An 11,633-nucleotide genomic window follows, 5' to 3' on the forward strand; every position below is an offset into this window, starting at 1 on the left:
TGAACTTAACTTAAAGGTTTTTCTTGGACTGTTTCTAGGCTTATTGCCAACATCCTGAGTACCTGAACCAGTTACTGCTGTGTCCCTCTTTTTTTTTTTTCTGGCCAAGTGTTCCAAAGTGAAGATTCCCCCCAGTTTTCATTATTGCAACCTTCTCAGCACCAGTAAAGGTCCGTGACTGTTTTCTGCAGATGCTGTTTGTCCACAAGCCCAGGTCAGGAGCAGGGCACACCATCCGTTTGTTTTCTGGTGGTTCGAAGCTCGGAGACGCCTCCTCCCCGTCCTTTAGCTGGCGAGAAGGAAGCACTCGCTGTTGCGCCTGGGACCTTCTGAGCCATCCTGTGCCAGGGTTTGGGGGAAAGGGGACTCTGCTTTCCAGCGCAGTGGCGTTTCACTCTGTGCAGGCAGATTTCTTTTTCATGACTCCAGATCTGTTGAAATAGGCCTCTTTGAGAGGCGAAGAGACTAACATCATGCTCTGCCTTTCCAGGGTCACAGTGCTCAAGGCTCTTCAGCACCACTGTCCTGGGAGGCTCCTCCAGTGCCCCAAACCTTCAGGACTATGCTCGCAGCCATGGGAAAAAGTTTGCCTCCAGCTTTCTGTACAAAGATGGTAGGTGCATCTTCTGACCCTGGGGCAGGGGCCTGGGGTCCTGGGCATTGAGGGCTCGGACATGTGCTTACAGTCCCTCTCTAATTCAAAGGGATATGGGGTGAAAGGTCTGACATCTCACTTCCGTCCCAAGGCCACTGCTGGGCACAGGGACGTGGAGCGTAAGTTGGCGGGGGGCATTGCAGGGCTGAGAGTCTTCCTGCTTGGCTCTCTCAGCAGCCCACAGGGACTCTGGCCTTACATAATGCTCATATAGGATCTTGGGAATTTCTCAGTGCATATTTTTATTCTTTCACTTATAAAAACCTCCTGAAGCATCCAATTATGGAAACTATGTATGAAGAAGGATTCAGAGAATGGAACAGGTTTAGAGGAGGATGGCAAGGATGATTGGAGGACAAGGAATTAAATCCTCCAGTGACACTTACTTACTTACTCGTTTATTTATTTATTTATTTATTTATTATTCTGGCTTAAGGCCACTTTAGCTGAATCTGATTCTAAATGCATACATGCCATTTCATTACCAAGCTTAATATAAACAAACCACCAGTACTAATAAAAAAAATCCTAGTGTTCCAAGAAAACATTCTTTGGGGGCGGGGGGCGTCTCCGCTTCAGTCCCTGAAGGGTTCTGGGAACAAGCAGGTCTTGGTGACTGCGGGACGGATGCTGCGGGGGAGCAGGCACAGAGAAGACCTGATTCGGAAGTCCCTGATGGTGATGCACGAGGAGAGACCCAGAAGAAGCCCCCCTCCCTGATCTTACTAGGTCCTGATTGAAGAGCTGGACACGTTTGGCCTTGAGAAAAGAAAACCCAGTGCAGCTATGTCAGTGTTCTTCAAATACCTGAGAGGATGTCCTGTGGAAGAATCCCAACGGCTGTTTCTTAATTGTTCCACAGCACAGAATAATGGATTAAAGTCACAAGAAAAGCTGATTCTGGTTGAACGTTAGGAAAAGAATTCAAGAATCCAACTACTGACAGAGGAGATGGGTTCCCCTTCCCCGGAGGTGCCCAATTGGAGGCTAGATAACCATCTGCTGGGGAGGTTTTAATGTTTATTTCTGCAGTGAGCAGGCAGCAGATTGACTCTCCTGGCCTAAATGTGCCTCCTCCCCCACCCCCCAGGATTCTGCTTTTAGGATCCGTAAGAAAGATCATCCTCTTTTTTGAACCTTTTCAGCAAGACATCATTCGATCTGAATTCAGGGCCTGTGGTCAGTTTAGTGGGAAATAGTACGATTTTGAAACCCTTCCAGAGCTCTACAATGTGGTCAGCGTCTCTCCTTTTCCAGACCTTGATTGTTGCTTGGTTAATGAGGCAACTCATATTGAAGGTCCAGGAGAAGCTGGAGATGGTTGGCCAGTGAGGAAATGGCAGGCCCTATTCAGATATTGGGCCCTGTGGTGCTGAAAGTGGTTTTTAAGTTGCACACGGATATGTGAGGGGTAGTACCAGAGTCCTCCAGATCTTGTCATGGAATTGCAGTCTCTAATAGGACTGAAGGGAGAAATTAGACACATAGGCAGTCACAGCAGAGCTGGTGTTAGGTGGTTACTGAATTAACCCACTTTCTGGGTTCAGATAATACATTGAATCATAAATTGACCAGAACAAGACCACAAACTAATCCCCCCCACCGGACCAATAAAGCTAATCAAGCTTAAGCATGTGTGGCTGCAGCCCGGAACTGATCCGATGAAGTATACTGAAGAAGCCCTCCTGCCTGTCCTTGGTGCTTGGCTTGGCCAGCATTGGGACAGCAGCCCCCTGGCTTGAGCTGGGCTGGCGGGAAAGGGACGACTGCAGTGACGGTTGGCATCTCCCAGGGCTGGCAGCCAACCACGTGGCTTCGTGCCTGAAGCTGTGAAGGTAGCTGGGGCTCGGGAAGAGATGCAAGGAGATGGGTCTCTCTTCCATCTCCTTGGGCCCCTCATGCTCATTCTCCTCAAGGTTTGGTGTAGGGTCCCACTCCGTTCCAGCAATACCACACTGTGTTGGATAGCCGGGGCCGTTGAATGCCCTTTTCTTGAACCATACACATTTGGGGACCTGGTGAGCCTGGCCTGGTCTCTCTCCTGTCCCTCCCTCTGTGTGCCCCTTCTGCTCTCCCCAAAAGCAGCAGTTGCAGCTTCGGCAGTTGGCCAGCTGGCCTTGACTCAAGGGACGTTTTTTCTTGTTTCCCCAGAGCTCTTGTCTATGCCAGCCATAAAGCGATTTTCTGTGTCGTTTGCAAAGCATCCAACTAATGGTATGTTTGCCTCTTAATTTGACACTCTCTCCTCCCCGCTCCCCCCTGCCCTCCCGTGCACTTGCTGTGTCCTCACCTTTTACTGTGCGTTCATGACCGGTTGTGTTGTTGCATTCCCTCTGCAAATACCCACACTGTCTGCTCTTCTCAGAAGGAGGAGAGAAGGATCGCTCTGCCGCCAGGGCGAGGGTGGGCTTAAGGAGCAGAGACAGATCACTTCTGCATGTCTGCAAGGAATTAACGTCCACTGACCTGTGCGTGAGGTCACCAGGGTTGAGCTTTGTTGGAAGGAGGCTTGACCCTGTCCCCTGCCCTGTGGAGCTCCCACAAAATGCAGTGGGAAGGGGCAACATGCCCCCCGGGAGGCAGCCCCCCCATCCTCCCTGCCAGTTCACGTTGCCAGGCAATAAAAGCTCCGCTGCCTGAGCATGCAAGAGTTTTTCTGGAACATGGGGAAGGATTCTGGAGATGGTCATTCCCAAGCGTTTCCCCAAGGACAGGAATGGGAGCCTTTTCATGGTCAGGGTCCCTTTTTAACATGAGGGAGGGCTGAGTTTTCCAAAGACAGCAGTCATGTGGCGGAGCAGGAGAGGGCCTTTTTTTAGGGCTTATACTGTGGTTTTCATTTGTTCTTCACCTGAAATCAGGCTTTCTTTCCAGGCGTCATGCTCCAAGCCATAAAAAGGGGGTTCAAAGGTCACAGGTAGCCTACTCTGCCCTTGAAAAACAAGCATGAATCTCTGTCCTGTTTGTAAGCTTTTGTATTCCTCATCAAATGCTGGAAAGGAGCATGTGGCAAAATGGGTAGACAGCACAAGTGCGCCACTCTGTCTTGGAGCTGTCATGTCAATCTGAATACTGCAAAATTGTTTTTTACCTGAAACTCTCAAACATGGCTGAAGGACATAAAAATTGAGCTTTTGGTTTTTATGTGTAAAAATCCAGTCATTCAGAAGCCCAAGGAATGTGCTTGCAGATGCCTGAGAAAGCTGGCCTGTCCCTTCATGAGATATTGGGAGGGTTTGCCCCCTCTGGGAGTGCTTTCTAAGCACCTGATGGAACTGCTTCAAGCAGATGTGCTTTCAGGCCCAGCCCACATACCTGTGAGGCAGCATATGCTGTCCTCAAGTTGGAGCAAGCTCTGGGGGGCCTTGTTCCAAAGCACGCCAAGCTCTCAAGGCTGCCCCGCTGGCTTTCCTGTTCTCTAGAGAGGAAGGGGCAGCACTGGTCGTCTTTGCCCAGGCAAGAGGGGGAAGAATCCGTCCCAATCGTTTGGCATGGCGCTGCCCTTGGGCCTGGGGGTGCAGATGTGGCTCTTCTCCACTGCAGCTCCCAGGTGCTGAGGACCTTTGAGGAGGCGTGGTGCATACAGGCTTCTGCCCCTCGCCCAGGCAGCAGGAAGCTCTGGGCCAGGAGGGCAGCTCAAAGAGGGCAGCCAAGTGATGCCTCCCTCTGTGCTGCTGGGGCCTGCGGCTGGAACCGGTGGATTCCCTGTCCCCGCGACACGCAGTAGCAAGATCCGCTTCCACAGGGTGGCAGCCTGTCGGCCATTTCTCTCCAGCTCCCTCGGCATCCTGGTGGGCTGTTAATCAAGCAGGGGGGGCAGAGGTGGGCCCTCCAGAGGCTGTTGTGCTACAGTTGCCAGCATTCCTGCCATTGTGGGGCTCGCCCTGGAAGCTGTAGTGAAAAAGCAGCCGAAGGACCATCACAAGCCCAGGTGAGGTTGCTCTTGTCCCTTTCTTGTTGAGGGGAAAACCCTTTGGTTAAGAGGCTTGCTCTTCCAAAATGGAGGTTTTAATAGTTCAAATCCAATCTTAGGCAGCCTTAATGATGGGAACCACATAAAACAATAAGTGCTGCTGTTTTTAGTATTTTGGCAGATGTAAGGCAAGTAAAAATTTCCTCCCCTTACAGTGTTCTTATTTTTTAGGAAACGTAGGCACTGAGCTATAATTTCCTCCCCCCCCCCAGCACACTTTTCTCATGCATTGTCTGACCCCCCCTCACTAAGTTGGTGTGTTTGTGGTCTTGTTTCCATTTGTGTAAGTAGTAGTGTCCCCCACAATTTTTTGTGAGTTTATTTTGCTCTTGATCTGAACAAGTCGCCCATGCGCCAACCGAGGAGCACGAAAGCCTTCTGCTCAGCCATTTTGCTTCAGGGATTCCCATCCAAGCTGAAGCTAAAGAAGGAGCGGCCCTGAATGATGCCGGTGGAAGCTCCTTTTCCCCTCAGTTCCCACACAGGTGGGTGGCTCTCCTACTGGCTGTGAGTTCCCTCACGCTTCAGTGCTCCTCCTGGAGCACAAAACAACCTCAAAAACACCTCCTCCAATCATTCTCCATGAAAAATTACGTACAAGAAATGGTGCTAAAGAGAGGCAACCATAAAATGTTACCCATCTTCCCCAAGGTGGCTGCTCACGTTATTAGTTGTGTCTTTCTTGATTCTCCCCAAATTGTGCTGCCCTTCCAGTGTTAACCTCCTTAACAGATTTTCTGCAGAAAAAACAGGGAAAAGATGTCCTGAAGCAATAGAAATACCACAGATGCTAAACAATGCCATCTGGACCCTCCTAAAATTCGGTGAATGAGACATTGGTCCTGATACAGTACAGACTGTCTGGATGAGCCCTTAAGCCATCTGCAGAAAAGGAGCTTTTCTGGGCTTTGCTGCATCTGCTTTGTGGGCTCATCCAAGAGGTTCTGGGCCCAGAAGCTTTCAGGTTGCAGCAGGGCCTCCGGCTGCCCATTCCAGGGCCTGAGCAGTCCCCCTAAAGGAACGGGCTGGCGGTCAGCATCCATTGGAAGAAGTGGCTTTTCCCACTCCCTGTGCTCCAACAATGGGGAAAATAAGCCATGCGTGTGACCGGGAAGCCAGTCAGTCAGTTCTGCTTCTGTTTTGCTCTGATCCTTGTTGCAGGGGCACCTGAGGGGCTCAGAAAGGGTTGGAGCTGCTGCTGGTGTCATTTAGGGTGCCCAGAGGGGAAGCAGGCGGTGTGGGCGAGGCTCCCTGGCATTGACGCTGCTGGTTGGGACTGTTTGATCGGCAGGGTTCGAAGGCTGCTCCATGGTGCCCAGTATCTACCCCTTGGAGACTCTGCACAACTGCCTCTCCCTTCGCCAGGTCAGCGACTTCTTGACTGCCCTGTCCGGGAGCTGCCATGACGCCCAGCCGAGGCCTCTCACAGGTACTCGCGTGGGAAGAAGAGGGAGGGGCACCCTTGTTTTCAGCTTTAGGTTTTCTGAAACCAGAGCAGTAAAGGGGTGGCAAATTTATTTGGCTTGGTTTCTGTTTGTATCATGCCATTGTACTACTTTTAAAACAGCTTATAGGTGTTACAGATGAAACCAGTAAAAAAGTCAGAAATACTGTATGTTTTCTGAAATTCTTGTATTGCTGGATAATGGATACCGAAGCAGGAGGACATTGAAAGAGGTGCCAGGACCAAAACAAACAGCATCATGTTTATTTAAATTGTCCCCATTAATTACTTACAGCCCCAGGGAATCCCTCCTCCATCTGCCAGGTGAGCCCAGACGGGTCTCCAGAATTCGATTCTCAAGGGGCAGCTTTCGTTGGGCGAGTTTTGTAGCCCTGCAGTCTCTCTCCTCCGCCCCCACCCCTGGAGTTGCTCAGTTTAGGCATCCGCAAAGGAAGATTAGATATTAACGAGGATTAAGTGTCTGGAGGCCCTGGGCGCCTGCTACAACGACAGAAGAGGGAAATAATGATCTGACTGGGGTTGGTGCTGGAAGTTGGTTATCTCGCAGCAGCTCGCAAGGGTGAATGGGAAGAGCCCGCTTGTCTGAGCAGCCTCTCTTCCAGGGGTTAATTGGGACATGCAGGTCAATCACAGGACACTACATAATCTAGTTTCTGAGCAAACTGCCAAAACATCTTGTTGGTCTCAGGCTAAGCAATAGTGTTGGTTGGGGTCAGCTAAAACTATAGCGCCAAGGCCAGGCACCAGCATAAAAATACACCAGTGGAACAGCAGGTGGAGCATCTGAGAATTGCTGTGCACGCCCCTCCCCCCTCCGTTGTGTGATCCTCCAGACCAGACTCGCAAACCCCTCCTGAGGGAGCAGCAACTGATTCCTACCTGTGGCTCCCCTACCTTCCCATCCGTGGAATGCCCGAGGGGTGGCCAGCCAAGAAACAGAATCTGTGCAACTAACATTCAGGGAAGCAGCTGCCGTTATTCTGAGTGCCACTTGCTGGCCCTTTTCGGCGGTCTTAAGCCTTTCCCTGAAGGGGGCTGCCAGGGGACCCATTCCATGGCCTGGGGCATCCCACCAGCCCTGAGCTTCCAGCAAGGAATTCACAGTCACGAAAACCTTCAAGCGTAGCTGCTGCCCCCCATCCCCCGCCACGGCAGGGTGCAGGATGCTTTGGACCCCTGCCGTGCGAGGAGGACAAAGGCCTCCAGAGCCTGGGGAGCCACTGCTGCTTTGCCCGGCCCAGGCCTCCTGGCTGCAGGTGGGCAGCTGCTTTTGCCCCAGCCGTCAGGCCGGGGGGTGGCTGAGCCCGCCTAGGATAATCGGAGGTGGGATGGCGGAGGGCTGGCCTTGGCTGTGCCATGTGTTTGCTTTTGTGCTGCTTTCAATCTGATTTTAGCCACACAGAGTTGCCCTTTGTGAAGTGGGCAGCCATGTAAAGCGAGTGAACGGAACTGAACAAGGTGAGGCCTGGGGAGTTTGTTCCCTGGCTTGTCCCCGCTTTCACAAGGGAGCAGAAATGGTCCCTTTTCAAGGAGGGGTTTTCCTTCTCAGTCCTGGTTTGGGGATCCATGGGTGATCTGGCTGATGCTGAAATGGGGCTCCTTCCACCACCACCACCCTGTTGCATTTTGGAGGGGGTTTTGCTCTGTGAAAGTCGCCCAACTGAATTGTTTTGACAGTGCCAGCCCCTGGGTTGCTTGCAGCAAGAATGCTTCACTGACCATGAATAATGTTGTTGTTGTTGTTAAAGAATAGTAATACTACTAATACTGCTATTACTAATGTAAAAATAATGCATAAATGTGTGAGTCTATAAGTTGCTCCTTCTTTCCTTTTGTCTTTCGGTTGTTCTAGAAGGTCTTGGAAACGTGTGTGAATAATGACAAATAGATAGGGCACTGTATTGTTTTTTTTAAACAGAAAAGCTAGAAATGTTTAAACAAAATAAATGTGCTGCTAGTTGGGCTTCAGAAGATTGAGACATGGGCAAATGGCTGTTCAAGGAAACAGCAGCAGCAAAAATGGCATGAATATTATTTATTGGTTTAAATTTCAAGAATTTACAGAGTGCTGGCCCATTTTAATGTGTCCATAGTTTTTGATAAAAGCTGCTGCCAGGATGCTTATCTCTTCTGTAAACCATGAAATCCTGACATTTGTAATGAACACTCCTTCCCTGGCATGAGTGAATCGAAGAAGGGAAAAGTGGTGTTTCTAGTACATTGCTGAAAGATCAGAAAGAGAGTGCTGACGTGTTCTCAGACACAAAGTGCAACTAGAGGAAATCTGCCCCCCATGAATGGTGCCCAGACTCACTGCAAGAGCCAGAAGACCATGGGTGGCTGAATCCCCCAGAGAATCTCCCTGCAGAACTGACTCATCGCAGCCAAGGCTGGTGGTTGGGACTGAGGCAGAGATTGATTCTCTTGCCCAGGCACTGCTCTGCCCCAGGGGCATGGATTTCTGCTGGGCCAGTCATCCAAACCACGGTCTGGATCCTGCCAGGGCTACTTTGAGTTCCTTGCAGAGTGGTCATGGGGGCGGCTCCACATTGACCCGATGCCAGCTGGCCACCGATCCAGTTAGAGCTTCTCTCCCAAGTTCCGGCAGCACGCGCAACCTGGTTCAGTTGCCGGGACTGTGTTTGATCTCGTGAGCCCTTCTGGCAGGAGACTCCTGGCAAGGTGATGACACCCTTAACGCTTCCCTACCGGTCAGGCAGGCAGACAGACATGGCTTAGCTGTTAGCAACCCACCTTTGGGTCTTTGCTAGAATGGCTGTGTGTCCGTTTTTGTGAGAAAGATTTTGGATGTGTGTCTCATGATACAACTGGCTGGGTGGAGTTGGCTTCATCCTGTGTGCAACGGGGACTGCTTTGGATGAAATTTAATCTCCTGCAGGTTAATTGGTTGGATCAGTTTGACCATTTCTGGTGTTCCCACGATACCTCAGCTTTCCTCGTTGAACTAGGGCCACCGAGGTATCACCTTTGTTCCGGCTGGCAGAAGTTACCTTGAGACAGCTGGACCAAGGAGGCAAATGCTCCAAGAATCTTAGCTTACATGCTCAGATTTTGATAGTGCATGAGCCGCTGCACTGAAAATGGTAAAAATCACAGATACATTTTAAGAAAGACACAGCGGTCTGCTGAAGGGTTGGTATAATCTTGCCGAGAGAGAGCCAAAATAAGCTCCGTGCATCCTAAATTATGACACTGAATAAAGTTTGGTAGCAACAGTGGCGGAATAGCGCCGTTCCACCATCTCTCCCAGGGGGGTCCTCGGGCTGCTGTATGGGCAGGCTGTCGGAAGGCGAGAGCAAGGGCAAGCCAGGTTCTGGCAAAGTCTCTGGCAGGAGGGGCAGACAAGCCAGCCCAGACTCCCTGGGGCATCATCAAGCCGAGCCACTCCCCCTTTTAGCTCCAGTGGCATCTTAGGCACAGGGGTCAGGAGGGAGAGGGTGTCAGCTACTGTGAGCCCTTAAAGCCCTCACCCCCGTAGATTCCCTAGGCCGAGGGATGCCTCAGTGCCCAGGTGATTGGACCACCCGGGAAGGGGTGGTTGTAGCTGTAGCTGCTGAAAGGATGCTGGAGGGCGGGAAGGGAAGGCTTTGTGGTGGCAGGAAATCCAGACCGGGAGATGGGGCTGTTCGGGTGGTGCCTTGCCAGTGTGCAGGGGCTGGCTCAGGGAACTGACGGGTTTGCATCATCACCAGGATTCCAGCAGGGAGTGTTTTTTGCAGCTGTGGGTACTTGGGGCAGACAGTGCAATAGCAGGAAGTGGGCCGCTTGTACCAGAATGCAGAGGACCTCCCCTGCCACAGCGTCTCCGGAGCACTTCGATCCTTTCTGGCTGAAGGTGTGGCATGGAGGACAGTTGTATTGCGATCCTGGGCGTTGGTGCGTTCGCCGGGGATTGGCCCGAGCTACTCATGGCAGTCTTCCTTATGTTTGTCTTGCAGAGCGCAGCAGCCTGTCGGGCACGGCCTCCAGTAAAGGCCCCGCAGGACCCTCGACCCCTTTGGCAAGCTGCTTCCACAAGGACCAGGCCAGTGACCAGCCCCTCAAGGAGGAACTGCTCAGCACAGAAGAAGGGGGCTTGCAGGGCTTCATCTCTTGGGGGGAGCTCCTGGCAGTGAGTGAGGAAGAGACAGGGCCGGAACAGAGCCAGCTGAAGGAGGCTCCAGCCAGAGAAGAGAGGGGGAGGCGGTGGGGACTGTGGGACCCGGGCCCAGACCCAGACCCAGGTGGGCTGAGCAGAGAGGAAGTGTAAGAGTTCCTGCTCAGAAGGCCCTCTAAGCGAGGGGCTGGGGGGCTGCAGTTGGGAAGCAGCATGGCAGGGTGCCTTCTGCTCCTCAGTGGGAGCCTTGGGAGGCTGCGATGCAACCAGCAACAGCAGTGAAGCTCCACCAAGGGGCCGCTTGGGTTGCTTGCTGACCAAGGTCCATGCCGCCCCCACTGGAGCTGAGAAAGCTTCAGGATGGCCCAGGTGGATCATGTGCTCCAGGTTTCCATGTGGTCCTGGTGAGGCTGTTTGAAGCAGTAACTAAGATGGTTTCTGATGGGTCTGTGATGGTGTAGAAAGTGGACTGGCCTCCCTGTATCCCAAATTCCAGCCTTGCTGGAACCACCAAGAGAATCAAGGTTTCCTAGAAGTACATGAATGAGTTGGCAGTGGTGTTTAGCAAGTGCAATTTGTAATATATTCTTCGCATTAATTGAGATGTATGTGTGTCCAGATGTCAAGTCCAAAGTATCTGTAATTATGATTTGTTTTTTGTGTTTCCCTCATAATGAATTGTGACACTGTCCCTAAAGTCCTTGCACTGTATATTCAAGCTGTAGTAAAATATACCAGGCACCTGGTTTCACCATTATTCCCTGCGTGGACTGATAAGCAGAGCATGGTTAGAGAGGGAGGGTCTCTTTCCTCTGGAGAACTGGAATGGCAACATGGAAAAGGGTGCCCTTTGTGAAGGGCAGAGGAGCAGAGCTTTCCTGGGCAGGAGCAGATGGTCCTAAGGAAGCTGCAGGAACCCTGGGAAGCTGGGGTGCATGTTAAGGGAACAAGGCTTTGCCTGGGGTCGCCAAGAGGCATTCTGATTTCTGAAAGTCTCTCCTGCCAAAGTGTCCTTAGGAGGAGGACACAGTTGATGCTTGCTGCTTCTTCGCCCTTTGCTTGGACATTTCACAGGAACCCTGGGAAACAGGCAATAGAAGGCTGCGCTGTGTAGCTTGCCTTTCCAGAAAACGGAGAGTCTGTGGCTCAGCCTGGAAACTGGTAAGACACCCTCAGGAGAAAGCCCACCACAGACATTGACAGTTCCAGATGTGCCCCCAAAGTCTGCCTGCTCCATTACTAGAGAGCAAGTCCTTGCTGATGTTTAGGAGTTGTCTTTAGGATGGATCTAGGACTGATCCAGCAGAGGTGATGCATGGATGTGACCATCAAACAACTTTTCCACATCCTTCATACTTGCTTCAGGGAGAAGGGAAATAAATCAGTCCCCACAGGGGAAGGAAGAGGCAGGCATGTTCTGAGT

The 11,633-nt window shown here is 51.6% G+C and overlaps 1 protein-coding gene across 1 annotated transcript in view; it reads left to right on the top strand.

The window, feature by feature from the left end:
• Positions 1–10,967, top strand: part of PPIP5K1 (diphosphoinositol pentakisphosphate kinase 1) — a 32,327-nt gene extending 21,360 nt beyond the window's left edge. Inside the window, exons 26-29 of the mRNA XM_063314407.1 lie at positions 491–613; positions 2,807–2,869; positions 5,920–6,057; positions 10,053–10,967. Of these exons, the coding sequence (XP_063170477.1) occupies positions 491–613; positions 2,807–2,869; positions 5,920–6,057; positions 10,053–10,363 (635 nt within the window). The 3' untranslated portion in view covers positions 10,364–10,967. The remainder of the gene's footprint in view (positions 1–490; positions 614–2,806; positions 2,870–5,919; positions 6,058–10,052) is intronic.
• The last annotated feature ends 666 nt before the right edge of the window (positions 10,968–11,633 follow it).

Source organism: Candoia aspera, chromosome 13, assembly GCF_035149785.1.
Source record: "Candoia aspera isolate rCanAsp1 chromosome 13, rCanAsp1.hap2, whole genome shotgun sequence".
In the NCBI taxonomy this organism is placed as follows: domain Eukaryota; kingdom Metazoa; phylum Chordata; class Lepidosauria; order Squamata; family Boidae; genus Candoia; species Candoia aspera.